This window comes from Triturus cristatus, chromosome 5_2 (genome assembly GCF_964204655.1).
Source record: "Triturus cristatus chromosome 5_2, aTriCri1.1, whole genome shotgun sequence".
Classification (NCBI taxonomy): domain Eukaryota; kingdom Metazoa; phylum Chordata; class Amphibia; order Caudata; family Salamandridae; genus Triturus; species Triturus cristatus.
In genome coordinates this window covers 1,090,756,376-1,090,774,024 of record NC_140588.1, presented here as the reverse complement: position 1 = coordinate 1,090,774,024, position 17,649 = coordinate 1,090,756,376, and the positions used below count along the sequence as shown (strand labels likewise).

The 17,649-nt window shown below is 50.1% G+C and overlaps 1 protein-coding gene across 2 annotated transcripts in view; it reads right to left on the bottom strand.

The window, feature by feature from the left end:
- The window catches only part of LOC146829731 (uncharacterized), a 170,483-nt gene that overhangs the window by 131,002 nt on the left and 21,832 nt on the right, over positions 1-17,649 (bottom strand). For both annotated transcript variants that reach the window (XM_085608453.1, XM_085608454.1), the window contains exon 2: positions 8,745-9,257. In XM_085608453.1, the coding sequence (XP_085464579.1) occupies positions 8,745-9,203 (459 nt within the window). In that variant the 5' untranslated portion in view covers positions 9,204-9,257. The remainder of the gene's footprint in view (positions 1-8,744; positions 9,258-17,649) is intronic.

Below are 17,649 nucleotides of genomic sequence, written 5' to 3'. Positions count from 1 at the left end.
ATATTGTAATTTATTAGGCCACTCGTAATATGGGCCGGTGATGCTGGTCAGTAGAATTGATTATTCCACTGGCGCTATTCTGCAGTTCTGCTCTTGTGAACGTCGAAGCGCCTGTATACACACTGTGGGTTGTATTGTGAAGTTCCATTTCACTGCGTTTACTTGAGTTTCTGATAAGTATTTTCCCGGTTCTGTGAGGCCTGGTGGTGGCAGCCCTGCCGTCGGGGCGCCAGGGCTCCAGGCTCACCTCCCCTATCAGTGCTTGCCACAATCTGTGACTTGTGCTGGAGGTGACTTGCTTCTAGTCGTCACTGAACACGTCTGCTGATAGTGTTTATTTGTTTTCCCGTCTTTTCCTCTCGCCGCCTCGGTCTCCCTCTCTTCCGTGTATCTACTTTACCCAGTCCTCAGAGGTGACCTGCACACTTGCTTTTATTTCCTTTTGTGATGTGTTTCTTAAGCTGCTGCCAAACCCTCAGGAGTGTCTGTGATCACCCCTGCCCCAAAGAACGTCAGAGACTTAAGCACACCTCAAAGAAAGAAAGAGGGGGAAAGACACATGAAAGGGGAAAGAAAGAGACAGCGCCGTACCAAGTCCCAGGCTTGCAAGGGATAAAACACAAACTGCAAGACTTTGGTAGGCATTCTAGGGCCCAGCGCCTTGACTCCTCATCAGACGGAGACCCTGCCAATGCTTGCAGGTTCAAGGAGTACTTCCTCTCTGTGGGGCTGGTACCTGCACTGCGGTGGAACTGGTACCTACACTGCTGTGGTACTCTCTGTGGGGCTGGTACCTACACCACTGTGGTTCCATCTGTGGGGCTGGTACCTGCACTGCTGTGGTGCCATCTGTGGGGCTGGTACATTCACCACTGTGGTGCTCTCTGTGGGGCTGGTACCTGCACCGCTGTGGTGCTCTCTGTGGGGCTGGTACCTGCACTGCTGTGGTGCCATCTGTGGGGCTGGTACATTCACCACTGTGGTGCTCTCTGTGGGGCTGGTACCTGCACTGCTGTGGTGCCATCTGTGGGGCTGGTACATTCACCACTGTGGTGCTCTCTGTGGGGCTGGTACCTGCACCGCTGTGGTGCTCTCTGTGGGGCTGGTACCTGCACCGCTGTGGTGCATCTGTGGGGCTGGTACCTGCACTGCTGTGGTGCTCTCTGTGGGGCTGGTACCTACACCACTGTGGTGCTCTCTGTGGGGCTGGTACCTACACCGCTGTGGTGCCATCTGTGGGGCTGGTACCTGCACTGCTGTGGTGCTCTCTGTGGGGCTAGTACCTACACCACTGTGGTGCTCTCTGTACCTGCACCGCTGTGGTGCTCTCTGTGGGGCTGGTACCTGCACCGCTGTGGTGCCATCTGTGGGGCTGGTACCTGCAGCGTACTCTCGTACGCGCTGGCCAATGTAGAGGCGCTTCTATCCCTGCTCTGTTGTTGCTTGACCATCCCCTGCTGCTGATGAAGAGCCCCAAGGGCCATCCTCATCCTCCCCGTGTCCCACCTAGAGTCATTCTGAGGGTCCCTGTGGTGTAATCACCAGTCACTGCTGCTCTTGTGGAGAAGAGACAAGCTCAGTATGACCCGCCTCCTCTGCAGGATGCACACTTCGATCACTCTACACCCACCCTCCTGCCACACACCAGTCCCCTTCGGCCTCAGGAGCTCATTCACTCAGGGGACTGGGGGTGAAAATACCAATCAAAATGTCAGCGGCCCTGGTGTCTTTGTAATGTACAATTTCCTAATATGGGTGAGACACACTGGCCGAAAGGTCATTTCGGTATCCCTTGCCCATGAAGTCCTTCGTCTGTCCTATTGACTGCAGCACAGTGTGCTTGGGTGCAGTGTGCTTGGATGCTTGGGTACAGGGTGCTTAGGTGCAGCGTGTTTTGGTGCAACGTGCTCGGGTGCAGTGTGCTCCCGTGCAGCGTACTTGGGTGCAGTGTGCTTGGGTGCAGGTTGCTCCGGTACAGGGTATTTGGATGCTTTGGTACAGGGTGCTTGGGTGCAGTGTGCCCGGATGCAGTGTGCTCGGGTGCAGCGTGCTTGGGTGCAGCGTGCCCAGATGCAGTGTGCTTGGGTGCCGCGTGCTCAGGTGCAGCGTGCTTGGGTGCATGGTGCTTGGGTGCATGGTGCTTGGGTGCAGCGTGCTTGGGTGCAGCGTGCTCCGGTGCAGCGTGCTTGGATGCTTGGGGACAGGGTGCTTGGGGACAAGGTGCTCCAGTGCAGCATGCTTGGGTGCAGCGTGCTTGGGGACAAGGTGTTCCAGTGCAACGCGCTTGGGTGCAGTGTGCTCCCATGCAGCGTACTTGGGTGCAGCGTGCTTGGGTGCAGCATGCTTGGGGACAGGGTGCTCCGTTGCAGCGTGCTCAGATGCTTGGGGACAGGGTGCTTGGGTGCAATGTGCTTGGGTGCAGTGTGCTGCCGTGCAGCTTACTTGGGTGCAGCGTGCTTGAGTACAGGGTGCTTCGGTACAGGGTGCTTCGGTACAGGATTCTTGGATGATTGGGTACAGGGTGCTCGGGTGCAGCGTGCTCGGGTGCAGCGGGCCCAGATGCAGTGTGCTTGGGTGCAGCGTGCTCGGGTGCAGTGTGCTTGGGTGCAGCGTGCTTGGGTGCAGCGTGCTCGGGTGCAGCGTGCTCAGGTGCAGCGTGCCCGGATGCAGTGTGCTCGGGTGCAGCATGCTTGGGTGCAGCGTGCCCGGATGCAGTGTGCTCGGGTGCAGCGTGCTCCGGTGCAGTGTGCTTAAGTGCAGCGTGCTCGGGTGCAGCGTGCTCGGGTGCCGCGTGCCCGGATGCAGTGTGCTCGGGTGCAGCGTGCTCGGGTGCAGCGTGCTTCTGTGCAGCATGCTTCTGTACAGTTCTGTTACAGAGGAGCAGATCTGGAGTGAATGTATCATTGGCCTGCTACCCATCTAGAGGTGTTCCCGGTTGATGCCCAGGCTTGCAATATTGGTCTTAAGGGCCTTAGTGCCCTTTCATTATTACTTTTTCAGCCAGGGCAATTGTTTGGTCTCTGAAATGTCAGACTTCTTTGAAGCCAGCTTGTGTTTTATTTGAGAGACTCCAGGAATGAGAGATCTTCGCTGCTGTCCGTTGTGGTTGTAGTTCAAGTGCGGATGGCTTCTTCTCCTCTTTCGAGGTGGAAGGCGCGAGAGTCAGATGCATGAACTGAGTGCTCTTGGACATATTTGGACTTCTTGGCAGCCTGGGTCCTGGTTGTTCTTCACCATGAGAGATGGAGGAACCTCTGGTCTGGAGATGGTGGTCTTCTCGTTACTAACTGCAGCGGTCCCTCATCTTGCGAACGAAGCAGATGTCCCTTTTTCCAAAATCATAGATAATTCGGGCTCATCATCGTTCATGAAACCCTGGCGCCTGCTCCCCTGAGGAGAACTCGCTCAGACCCGCATTCAAGGCATTTGGCGCCCAAGACTTCAGAGTCTTTTGGAAGACTAAGGCTCGCACCATGGGCCAAACACGGGCTGCACGTGTGGCTCGCGCCCTTCCACGACCCGTGGGGGTATGTATTGTCTCCTGCCACACAAATACCAACACACGTGAACACTCTGAGGATGTCAGTGCTTTGCTGACATATAAACCCCTTCCTTGGGCCTTTTGACAGGAGTAAATTAAAATAACAGGAATATATCACGTGTTCTGCTAGATGCTAAGAACCTGTGATAACTTTCTTCTATAAGAAAGCGTAGAAACAGCGGGAAGCTCGTCGTACAACATATCGCTCAATTCAATGTCAGTCGAGGTGACATCATTTGATATACTGCACGTGTATCTGTTACACTGTCGCTGTTTTACGTGCAAATTGAATGTTGGAATGGTAACAATAACAGTGGCAATGATAATCGTAGTAACAAATAACAATACATGTGTTACTACACACACTACATCACAACTAGCTGTGGTCGCACCCATGTCAACAAACAAGGGACTCCGACGAGCTCTAAAGCAGGACACTCAGGAGCGGCCACCAGTCTCAGCAGGAATTCATCCATCTGTCCCTGTCCAGCCAGCTTCACGCATTTCAGCAGCCATACAAGACAGCATGTTATCCGAAAGTCTTGAGGGGCTTCATCAGGATGAGCACACTTCTGCACAGCTCCCTCAACGCCGCCTGTATGCCCCTCACTCAACAGAAGGGCTTATTTTACATTTCTGCCCTTCTGCTGCAGCACATGCCAAAGGACAGGCCTGCCCGCCCCGCCTGACCCTGGAAGCACCGGAAGCGGCAGGAGCTCGAGAACACAGTCCTTTCTTTATGTCCGCGGACGGGGCCCTTTGGGTTTCAGGCGCATTCTTACCTTGAGCACGTGCAGAAAAAGGTTGTCGTAGTGACGTTTAACGTCACACGGAAGGAACGTCACGTGCTCAAGACCTTCCTTTGCGCACGCTCCAGGGGAGAATACCCGTTGGATAAGGCTGTGGCGCCCGACTGCCCCCCCCCCCCTCCTTAAGACCGGAAGTAGTAACATCCTGAAGAAGGGCTTCCGGGGAGAAAAGCCCGAAATGCATTGGGATTGGGGTAAAGTGTTGATTGCATCATAATACAACAAAGAATTGGACAGTGGGCCAAAGAACACTAACGCAGCACCAATTTAGAAAATTTTGACCAATGAAATCACAAAAAATTGTATCAACAAACTCAACGTGAGCAGATTTCCGAAAGCATCCCCTGTCTAAGGGTGCTTCCTGTAAACAGGAACAACAAGAGCAAACAGTGGATCAGAACTGCACCACCTTCCTTGATATATATGTACAGAAAATAAAATGTCCATGAAATCCTGGTCGAATCAATTTAGCACGAGAGAAGTCAATGGTCCCAATGGTTGCATGGTTAATAATTTCTTTATTTTCAATCAAGAACCACCAGCCAACGCGTTTCGTCCTAATCTAGTAGGACTTCTTTAGGGCAATTCTTTAACAATATCCCGTTGGGAACTATTAGTAAAATACCCAAGGTTCTAATTATGGAAATATCAAATGGCATCTGTCCTTTTACTCTGATGAGAAGTCTCATTTAAAGAAATTTTGTGGTTTTCTGTTATTGGATGGTCATCTTTGCGGTTACTTGCGTTACATGATTACAATTGCCCTGAAGAAGTCCTACTAGATTAGGACGAAATGCATTGGCTGGTGGTTCTTGATTGAAAAAAAAGAAATTATTAACCAACCATTGGGACCATTGACATCTCTCATGCTAAATTAATTCGTCCAGGATTTTATGGACATTTTATTTTCTGTACATATATATCAAGGAAGGTGCTGCAGTTCTGATCAATTGTTTGCTCTTGTTGATTGCATCATATGAACAATGTATTTTACTCCTGTTTAACCTAACGCTGACACCTTTTATTTTTTACAATATAAATATGGCACTTTTTAGCGTGCTCAGCCTATCTTGTGTACCTTTGTAACTGTTTGTGTGTAACTTGTTGGTGTGTTTAGTCTATCTTGTGTACCTTTTGTAACTTACCTGGTACCTTTGGGTAAAGTTCACGCTACATAAAACTGCATTAAATATATGTGATGAAAGTTTTGAGCCAGCGTGCCTTGATGTCCTCGGCAACAATTATGAATATATATCTTTTCAAATATTCAAATAATGAGTGGGCAATCAATTTGTTCAAGAAAAGCGAGGAGAAGTGAATACTTTGCATTAAGAATAGAGGTCGGTGGACCCTGGGGAGGTAGGGCAACCAGGGAGGACACAAAGCCCCGCAGAGACAGAACTTGGGAATTCGGGCTAGTCAGGGAAGATGGTGTCCCCACCACTGTTCAATAGCTGTGTATGAAGAGAGCTTCATCTAGGAGAACACCAGCCACTGACAACTCAAGTTCGACTGTTTTCAAATATGGCAAAGGCCCACAGTGACCTGCCTGAGCATAGAGTGACCGGCCCGGCACAGCCTAGGAAACCTTGAAGCCATCGCAGGCTATCTATGGGTCTGTTAAAGATGGAGTCAGATGTAGTGTCTGTGCCTACAATGGACGTGTCAGCTTCTAGCAAATGGAAAACGCAAGCATTGGCAAATCCAATAGGTTTCACCTATGCAAGAGCCATTAGCTTAGCCAATGTGTTTTAGCCATGCTGTACAGCAGTGTGGCTGGTGTTGAGCATGGCTAAATGTTAGAGGAGAGTGGAGTGGGGTAGAGTAGAGCGACATAGAGTGTCATGGAGATGAGTGGAATAGAGTGGAGGGTCATTGACTGTTGTAGATGGCATAGAGTGGGGTGTCGTTGAGTGGTGTAGATGGCATAGAGTGGAGTGTCATGGATTAGGGTGGACAGACGCAGATTAGAGTGGTGCAGAGGGAAATAAAGAGTCCTAGAGGCGAGTGGCAAAGTGTAGAGTAAAGTGGCATAGAGTGCCATAGATTGGAGTGGCATAGACCCAAAGGACCTCAACAACTTCTGGCCCATCTCCCTGCTCCTGTTCCCAGCGAAAGTCATCGAGAAGATCGCCAACAGAAAAATGACCCAATTCCTCGAAGAGAACACCACCTTGGACTCATCCCAATCCGGATTCTGCAGCAACCACAGCACCGAAACTGCCCTCATTGCACCCACCGATGACGCCAGGGCCCTGCTGGACAACGGCGAGACCGCGTTCCTCATCCTCCTGGACCTCTTGGCCGCCTTCGACACCGTCTGCCACCACACCCTTTGCACACACCTCTACAACGCAGGGATCCGCGACAAAGCCCTGGACTGGATCACCTCCTTCCTCCCCAACAGAACCTAGAGTCCGCCTCCCTCCATTCCGATCAGAAGCCATCAAGATCACCTGCGGCGTACCCCAAGGATCATCCCTCAGCCCGACCCTCTTCAACGTCTACATGACACCACTCGCCAACAACGTCCGATTGCACAACCTCAACATAGTCTCATAAGCCGACAACAACATCCAGCTCATCCTCTCCCTCACCAAAGACCCTGCCACCGCCAAAACCAACTTCCACGAAGGGATGAAGGCCGTCGCTGAATGGATGAAGAGCAGCGCCTGAAACTCAACTCGCACAAGACGGAGGTCCTCATCCTCAGCTCCACCCCCACCGCCTGGGACGACTCCTGGTGGCCGGCCTCACTGGGAACTGCTCCGACACCCACCGACCACGCACGCAACCTGGGGTTCATCCTGGACTCTTCGCTGTCAATGAACTAAAAAGTCAACGCTGTCTCCTCCTCCTGCTTCAACACCCTCCGTATGCTTCGCAAGGTCTACAGATGGATCCCCACCGGAACCAGAAGGACGGTCACCCAGGCCCTCGTCAGCAGCAGGCTGGACTACGGTAACGTCCTCTATGCAGGAACCACAGCCAAACTCCAGAAGAGACTCCAACGCATACAGAACGCCTCCGCACGCCTCATCCTTGACATCCATGGCCACAGCCACATCACCGCCCACCTGAGGTACCTTCACTGGCTCCCCGTCAACAAGAGGATCACCTTCAAGCTCCTCACTCACGCTCGCAAAGCACTCCACTACACCGGACCAGCATACCTCAACAATCAACTAACCTTCTACACCACCAACCACCAGCTCCGCTCCGCTGACCTCGCAACCGTCCCACGCATCCACCGAAGAACCGCTAGCGGCAGATCCTTCTCCCACCTAGCCGCCAAGACATGGAACACCCTCCCCATCCACTTATGTCAGACCCAGGACCTACTGGCCTTCAGGAGATGCCTCAAGACCTGGCTGTTTGCTCAATAGCTGCTCTCACCCCCCCTCCCTCCCCCCCCAGCGCCTTGAGACCCTCATGGGTGAGTAGCGAGCTTTACAAATGTTTGATTGACTGATAGAGAGTCGTAGAGTGCAGTGGACTGTCGGGGAGTGTCTTACAGTAGAGTACTGTAGAATGGAGTTGCGTGTCAGAGGGTTGCAGAGTGGAGTGTCGTAGAGTAGAGTGTTGTGTTGTAAAATGGAGGGGAATAGAGTGGAGGGGCATTGAGTTAAATGGCCTAGAGTGGAGTTTCGAAGAGTGTAGTATTGTAGAGGGAAGTAGTCTCTTGTGGAGTGGCCGAGAGTGGAGTGTCCTACAGTTTCATAGAGTGAAGTAGAGTAGAATGGTGTAGAGTGTCTTTACAGTGGCAGCAAACCCAGATAAATACCGGGGGGGCGGGTGGAGGGGGTGCGGTGGGGGGAAAAGGAGCCACTACTGGTTGGTGCTCTGGTTAAAGCTACAATTAGCGTTAAGTTCAATGTAAAAGTAAGGTTAGAGCAAAAGTGACTAAAAGTTGGGGATGTGATTAGAGTGACGTGGGGTCAGTCGCTTGCTTACCCCGCTGAGTTACCCATTACCACTACATCCTTTGTCACAGTCATTACACTATGAGGTGACTCCACCTCATTGTGCAATGACTGACGAGGACGAAGAGGACTAAGAGAAATGGCGATTACCGGTAAGTAATCAAGACATCACAATAGAGCACTCACTGACGCTACATGAGGAACTGCACAGAACCATCCGCTGACCTCAGTGTGAGGATTGTCCATCAGAGGTCACTCACACAATACCATCCGCTGACCTCAGTGTGAGGATTGTCCATCAGAGGTCACTCACACAATACCATACGTTGACCCCAGTGTGAGGATTGTCCATCAGGGGTCACTCACACAATACCATCCGCTGCCTCAGTGTGAGGATTGTCCAGCAGGTATTACTGACACAATATCACCTGCAGGCCTCAGTGTGACGATTGAACAGTAGCTGGCACTAACCTTCTGCACTGGAGCCTCCGCCAGTGATTGGGTCCTCTGGGCCCTCCACGATCCGGGGCGAGCTACAGGCTCCTCCTCCCGCCGAGCGAACAGCTCCTCGATCCGCCCAGTGTCGATCTGGAGGTCCTCCAAGCTCTGCTCGATGCTCCATAGGCTGCGTCTGCCCTGTACGCGCTCCTGGGGGATCGCGTCCCAGTTAAAGTTCCGCAGCTTGGATCTGCGCCGCGCACCAAACTTCTGAAAGACGCAAGTTTCAGGGGCAGGGGGTGCATTGGGTGGGGGTGGAGGAGGTGTGGGTGGCAGTGGTGGTGCGGGTGGACAGTCCTGGGTGAATGTTGGGTGGGGAGGCACGGCAGCAGGGTCTCCCACCATGCCGTGCATCACCATCTCATTATAATCCTCCATAGAATTGTCCAGAAAGTGAATCTCCTTGGCGCCCATGGTTAGATTGATCAGCATGACGCTTCCTGGCAGACGGGGCCACCAGGGCCTGCTCCGGTGTCAGGTGCAGCCCTGCAAGAGAGAGGAAGAGTGAGGAATGGTACAGGACACACTGCACCCTTGTAAATAATGCATCTCTTAGCAATAATCCTGCATGTGGCCTTCTTGACACCAAGACGGAGACACGGACGACAAAATGGCGTCCTATAAAATCATCATATTCACAATACCTATTATCACAATATTGTGAACGCCAGGATAGCTCAGTGCGCAGTCACTGTTCTAACTCCTTATCTACGTCCATTGGTGACACACGTATCATCAAGGTATGTCGGTGTGGAGTTAAGTATGGTGAATCTATACGCGTCTTTATGTACATGCGTCTCACAATATTATGAAGGAAAGGATAGCTAAGTTTGGAGTCTCTGTTCTTAACTCCACACCTATGTCCATTGGTGACACACGTATCATCAGTGTATAATGGTGTGAAGTGAAGTATGATGAATCTATACGTGTCTATATGCACTTGCACCACAATATTGCAATAGTCGATATTACGGACACACCCATCTTGTAGGACGATAGATATAACTCAGCCCTCTGGTAGTAGGCCTTGAGGATGCGTAAATCCAGTGCAGCCGGGGTTCAGGGGGCTAGGAGATCCCAGGAACCTGGCACCAGCCACTCATGGACCCACCAGAAGTATGCGTCGCCCCTCGTGAAGGCTGGTGCAGCCTTACCCTCTCGCTTTGGTACATGGATGAAAGACTGAGAGCCCTCCTACTCTGGGGCACCGTGATGACGTCACTGGACAGAGGTCACGTGACCGTCTTCCTCCACCGCTTCCTCCACCACCCAATGTGGACATTACTCCTGCTAGCACTTGGACATGGAGGCTCTCAGAGAAGCCGTCCTGCCTACCGGGGGGAGGCAGATCTGATGCATTAGTCACCTTCTGCATGAACAGAAAGAATTGAGTGGTGCACCCACAGAGAGACAGATCCACAAATGTTCAAGACCATTTTTTAGTAGACTTCTTCCTTTATTTGATACTCATTTTAAAATGTAAGATCCAAAAACGAAAGCATCTAGCCAACGTGTTTGTTCAAACTTAATTGGACTTCATCAGTGCTTTTTCTTATAACCTGTTCGGTGTCATTCAATAATATCCACGTTTAGATGGTCGTGTATGGCTTTTGATCATTCAGTCTAATATGGCCTACTGCATCCAAACTGGCAGGCTCTTATGTTAAGTTCCAAAAGAAGCGGGGGTACCAGTATCCCATCTGATGTCCGGATGTGGACAGTGCGTTTTCGATACTGATCCTGGTATTGGATGGGGGATACTGGTATCTCTTCTTCTGTTGGAACTTAACATAATAGCTTGCCAACGAAACACGTTGGATGGATGCTTTGTTTTTGGATTTTACATTTTAAAATTAGAATCAAATAAAGGAAGAAGTTTTCAAAAAAATTGAATTGAAAATGTGCTAATCTGTCTTTCTGTGGGTGCACCATTCAATTTTTTCATTTTAAGGATTACTCTGCTCAGTCTGCAGTATTATCACACAATGGCTGATATTGGAATTGAAGTGCACCAAACTATACTAACTGGAACTGTGTGTTAGGTGTGGTTGAGAGGTCCGCCGTAGATGTGTGTCCCCCTTTTTTAGGTCTCGCCTGCGTTGCAGCGCATGCGCTGTGTCGCCTTGGCGAGATCTATTGTCGTTGGTTTTGTGTCCGGCTTCTCTAGAAGCAGGGTTGATGTCCGCCCTGTCTCCCTTAGGCCCCGCCCACCCTGACGGGATATTTTGCTCGCGCTTTTCATGAAGCATTCTCGGCGTCCGTTGTCTGCATTTTTGGGCACAATAACATGCATCTTGGCGTTCTGTGGCTAAATACTTCATTTTATTGCAATAATGGCCGCGCTTATCAGGTGTAGCTAAATACTTCATTTTAGTGCAATAGCGGCCGCGCTTATCAGGAAGCACTCTCGGCGTTCGTGTCCGCCTTGTCTCCCTTAGGCCCCGCCCACCCTGACTGGATATTTTGCTCAGACTTGCTCGCGCTTTTCAGGGAGCATTCTTGGCGTTCGTTGTCTGCATTTTTAGACACAATAACATGTATCTTGGCGTTCTGTGGCTAAATACTACATTTTAGTGATAACCATCACTTCGCTGTACTGGCACCCTTTATTATTATACCACCAGCCTGCCTTTTGTTATCCTGCAGAAACCCTTCCTTTGTCGGAAAATGCGCACATTATGTGTTGGTTTTTAATGTAACATGCATTTAAACATCCATGACACCAGGGGCTTCGCAAGCTGCCACAGAGAACATACAGAACAGTACACATTTGTATATACAAGGAATTTTATTATTTTAATGTCATATAAAGAATTACATAAATCTACAAGCAACCATTCATATAAATAATATTTTAACCGTTGGAGAAAATACATTGGTAAGGTGTATGCAAAGCTATGGATTGTTTAAAAGGTGTGTGTGCGTGTGCATGTATGTACACTGTGTGCTCACCGCGTGTCCTTCCATAGGGCAGTACACATCCTGCTCCATTTACACACCTAGATTTATTAAAAAAGAGCCCCCTTTCACTGTACAGCACTAACTCTGTGCGCACAATTAGACACGGTGTGAATCGGTCCTTATAGTCCGGTCCCCGCCTCTTATAAACAGTTGAAGCAGAAACCATAGGTAAATGTTGACCGTCTGTGATGATTTAATGCACATTTGCGTACCTTTAAGGACGCTCAAACCTTGTCAGCCGCCAACTGTGCTTAACTTGAACTCTCTCCTCCGAGAGCTTTAGCAACCTTGTAAACAAATGCGATTATAAAAAACTCAGAAAAGTACCATAAAAATAGCAATAATGCGAGGGTCGCGTTCAGTGGATATTCCTAGAGTGAGCGCAAAAACATGGATTTACTTATTTTCTTTCTTTGTTGTTTTCTTTCTTTCTCTCTTAAATTTTCTTTATTCCATTCTCTCTATTTTACTTTCTTTCATTTTGGTGTTTATTTCTCACGTCCTTTGATTTTATTTTTGTTCTCGCTTTCTTTTTCCTTCCAGAGCCTGCTTGGCATTGTTGCTACTTTTGGTTCATTTTTCCTCCTTTCAATCCTTTTTTTCTGTTCTCTACTTTTAGCTTTTTCATTGCTCGCTATTTTTCGCCCCCTTTTGTTTCTTTCTGTTCTTTCCATCGTCCCATCCTCCTTTCATTTCCTATCCTTTCCTGGCTTCCCTTTTTCAGTTATTTATCTTGCGAAAATACACAACATTTCGCTGCGTCCCTCGCTATATATATATAAACACATACCAAATTTTACAGCACAATACTATCTACAAATGATACTAGAACACAACTACAAATACACATTATTGCTACCCTGTCTAATACTACATATAATATTGTACACCAGCAAATATTTAATGCGATACTCACCCTGCATACTACTGCTACATAAACTTATTGCCACCAACACTAAAGACTAAAGGTATAATACACATACTTACTCCACAGATACATACAAAACTGTAGTTAGCAAACACATTCAGTGCACACAAAAAAACAAATTCAGCAAAGTATAAACAATGCCAAAATCTGTAACTCTAACTGATGCGAGACCTGTTGCATTGCAAGTGCTTGTTTTGCTACCTTCTGCTTGAACCGCCTTACTCAACCTCCAGAATTCACTCTTGGGAGACTGCGCTGAAGAGTTTATTTATTGATCATGACGCGTCTGGAGATCAGAGCGCTGTACAAATAGCAAAGAAGCTAAACCTAGAAAAACGGGCAATAAACAGATAAAAATACAATTCGCGGTATGTTGTTCAAATAGCAAATAAGCTTTAACAGCAAAAGCAAAAAAATATATAAAATGAAAAACAGGAGGCTTGGAGTACTCAGGATGCAGAAATGTATATAGCAAAATAGAGTCCTCCAGGAGCCCTCCTCTCGTTACTCCATCCTGCTTCTAGGCGCTGGGCCCCGCTAGCCTCACATTGTAAATCCCTCTTTACAAACCTCTCAATTGTTCGCGGCCCTGGTAACACCTCTCCTTCAGAGGGGCATTGGGGCTCAGCCGAGTGGAATAAATCAGGGCTTTTCACTCATCTCCGCTGTACGGCGGCAGACGCTGTAAAATATGTTGTTTTACAACTCCAGGTACTGCTGGGATCCGCCCACCTCCGCGGAGGATACGGAGCCGGACTGGCCCCAGGGTGGGCCAGGTCCAGGGACGGTGGCCACATCACTCGCCTGTCTGCGGCGCGGGTCAAACAGTGACCTTGACACCATGGAACCTGGGCGCATGGGTGGCATTATCTTTGTGAATGGGCCAAGGACCTGGAAAGGGGCATTGCCACGTGTGCCCCCCCCCCCCCCCCCCAGGACCAGGCTGACGCCGAGGCTGGGACTCCCTCTGCGGCTTTAAAAACATTTGTTTACAAAAATGACTTGCCTACAGGTTTCTAAATATGTGATATTTGAGCTGGAAGATGAATGCATTACCTTTGTTGTGTTGTTTTATTCAGACAAACATATCAAACCGAGTTCCTGAATGTGCGACCCTGGATTTATGAAGCCGGATGAAGACAGTGCCTGGAGTGTGTGGCAGGGGGCTTCTGGGAGACATTATTATTGTCTTTTACAAGGTGAACCCGCTGCAGAGAGGGCGCGCAGCTCGTGCCACAAAGGGACCTTTCACGAGGTTTTATTTAAGAACAATGTCCTCTGGTAAAGCGTGTCCTTACCTCCCTGGCCGACAGCCAAGGTATCGGCTGTTTTCTAAAGTTCAGGAGCTTGGCGCCTGCACTCAGGAGAGAGGACCAGAGCTCTGGAGCGGAGGGCCTGGGGCTGAGAAGCATCGAACGCACCATGTTTGAGTTATTTTGGGATGTTAAATTTGGGAGAATTTACTCCACAGTATCTGGGAGAGAAAGACGCCGGGCACAGAAGACTTTATGAAGTTACCAGGCAGCTTTGAACTGACTCTCTGGCCTACAGGGAGGCGGTGGAGGGACCAGGCAGCTTTGAACTGAACCTGTGGCCTACAGGGAGACGGCGGAGGAACCACGCAGATTTGAACTGATCTTGCGGCCTACAGGGAGGCGGCGGAGGAACCAGGCACCTTTGAACTGATCCTGCGGCCTACAGGGAGACGGTGGAGGAACCAGGCAGCTTTGAACTGATCCTGCGGCCTTCAGGGAGGTGGCGGAGGAACCAGGCAACTTTGTACTGATCCTGCGGCCTACAGGGAGGCGGCGGAGGAACCAGGCAGCTTTGGACTGATCCTGCGGCCTACAGGGAGACGGCGGAGGAACCAGGCAGCTCTGAACTGATCTTGTGGCCTACAGGAAGACGGCGGAGTAACCAGACAGCTTTGGACTGATCCTGTGGCCTACAGGGAGACGGCGGAGTAACCAGGGAGCTTCGGATTGACTCTCTTTGAGGCGGTGGAGTAACCAGGGAGCTTCAGATTGACTCTCTTTGAGGCGGCGGAGTAACCAGGGAGCTTCGGATGGACTCTCTTTGAGGCGGTGGAGTAACCAGGGAGCTTCAGATTGACTCTCTTTGAGGCGGCGGAGTAACCCGGGAGCTTCGGATGGACTCTCTTTGAGGCGGTGGAGTAACCAGGGAGCTTCAGATTGACTCTCTTTGAGGCGGCGAAGTAACTAGGGAGCTTCGGATGGACTCTCTTTGAGGCGGTGGAGTAACCAGGGAGCTTCAGATTGACTCTCTTTGAGGCGGTGGAGTAACCAGGGAGCTTCGGATTGACTCTATTGCCTACGGGGAGACGTCGGAGTTACTTTCTGTAATCGACTCACACTCCGACTACTTGAGGTTAAGTTAAATCCCAAAGATGGGGCTAGGGATGCGCTGGAGACAGGTGGTGCCTGTATCTGGAAGTCTGGCTTAGATTGGATTTAGGAGCCAGCTACTGAGACTTCATGGGGAAGAGAAGGGAGGAGAGCAGTGGCGGCTTCCCAGCTAAGGCGGAGGAGCGTCGTCCCACTGCTCTGCAGCAGTAAAAGAAAGGAAAAAATAAAAAAATAACGCAACGTTATTATCATTTTATTTTGTCCTCCTGCTGCGACAGCTTGCGTGAGGGGGTGGGGCTGCAGAGCAGGGGAGGAGGGGCTTGCCCACTCCTAAGTGTGAAATGACTGTCTGGCCGGCCCTCTCCGGCCGTCCAAACCAGTCATGCGCACTTTCCCTCTTCTCCATGCAGATTTCATTACAGCCTGCGTGGAGAACATGCCCACCCCTCCATTGCAGCATTGTGATTGGTCAGGGGAGCCTGGCTGCCTGCTTCCTGTTCCTGGAGTCGGACGCAGGAGAGCAGAGACGCGGACCCGGCGGCAAGGAAAGTGTTTATTTTGTGTCTTTTAAAAACTTTTTTTTACTTTGCGACCTGTGCCAACCCAACCTGCCCGGCCCTGCGCCGCCCCAACCTACCCGGCCCTGCGCCAACCCAACCTGCCCGGCCCTGCACCGCCCTGCCACCCGCGAGCCATGCCGGCCGCCACTGGAGGAGAGAACTCTCTTCATTATCCTAAGAAGGTAAAAACTAAATTGTGTAACTGCGGCGATTTGTGGCTAGAGGGACTTACAGGGGTTCACTGCGGCCTCCAGGCCACAAACTCTCGACAATGCGCCTGCGCAGTCGCCAGGGAAGGAGGCCAGAGGGAACGCTCCCATTCTGATATTTGATTTTTAGGTCGAGGACTACCGGTCTGCCGAAGGCAGAACCGGAAGTCGAGATTTAATGTTTCCTAGAGTGGCTCCTTAGCCCGCCTCTCTTTTTGCTTCTCCTCCATTGGCTGGCTTCCTAAACGGAGGCCCGCCGTTGGAGGAGAGAGCCGTCCCTCCAAATAGGCTCCGTCTTTTTCAGATTCGGGGGCGTGTTTTTGCTGTTCTTTCCACTTTTTAGCCACGCCCTTTTAGAACAGCAGGAACACGCCCCCGAATCCGAAAAAGTTTGAAGCTTCCATCCGCCATTTTGTAGCTATCGTCGGGCCGTGAGGATCTTGTTTTACTCTGATGTCGAAAGCAGCGGAATTCTTCGCCTGGTTTCCATGGGAGTGCAGTAATCCTCTCCGTGGCGAGGTGATAAGATTTCACCGGGTTCTCGGTGGCTGGAGGTGGGTAGACTTTGCCCGCTCGTGCACAGGCCCGGGGCGCGGCAGATTCTGAAGTACACATCCTGCGCGTTGCGTCTCGGGCCCCAGCCCTTCACTCGCAAATACAATTGAACAAACCTTGTAATGAGACTTAACGGGAGGATTTCTAAAAGTTAAAACCTAGAGTCAAGCAGAGCTGGGCCCAAACGAAGTTTGTATTTATAGCGTCCGCGCCAGATGGTTAGTTAGGCGTGTATTGCGGCAGAAAGGAAGGCAAGCGCTATACTTCTGCGAGGGCAGGATCTGAAGCTGGGGAGAGGCAGTGCAAATTGTCTAAAGTATTGGAGTTTGCAGTATTTCTTTCAAACGGGCCCCTAGAATTAGGTTCTGACGTCTCTGCATTTCTTGCTGGGGTCAGAGATGTAGTCGCCGGTCTTTTTAGTATCGTTGTCCCACCATTTTGGTGAAAAAAAATGAAACGTTTTGGAAAGCTGGTTTCAAAAGGAGCAAGGTCTATAGATATACCCTCTTACCTTGCAGTGTGGTGACGGATGTGCCATAAAAGAGTAGAAAACATGAAGCCTGTAGCGCGAGGACATCCCCACCCCCCCCCCCCCCCACCAGGAATGTTCTGAGCCTTCCTTGAAAAACATTTGTCCAATTCTGAGGGTTGCTCTTTGGCAGTACTTTGGATGACAGAATTTTAGGGACTGGGCCAGAAAGCTGTGCTCTTCAGAGGATACAGGACGCTGCTCTCCAATGCCTGATACTGCTCAGAAGAAGAAACGTGGGTGCTTCTAACCAGGATTCATTTTTGACCAAAAACGCACAAACCCATATCCTTTCAAAAGGTTAGCCTTTAAGGTACCTTAAAAGTTTGAGCGAGAACTTTAAACCGATCAATGCCATCACAAGGAGATGTTATTCTCCTTTCAGGAAAGAGCTGAACTTAAAAATGCCTGCCTTTCTAAATCACTAATTCACACTCTCTATCTCACTACCTCACTCTCTCTCTCAAATACACTAAGTCACTTACAATCACTCTTTCACTACCTCACTCTATCTCACTACTTCACTACATCACTCTCTGTTTCTATCTTAATACCGCACAACATCCCTCACTACCTCACTCTCTCTTTCACTACCTCAATCTTTCTCACTACCTCACAACATCACTCACTGTTTCTATCTCACTACGTCAGAAAATACCTCTCACTCTCTAACTCACTCTTTCACTACCTCACACTCTATCTACCTCACTCTCTCTCACTACATAACTCTCTATACATCACTACTCCCCTCTATCTATATCACTACCTCA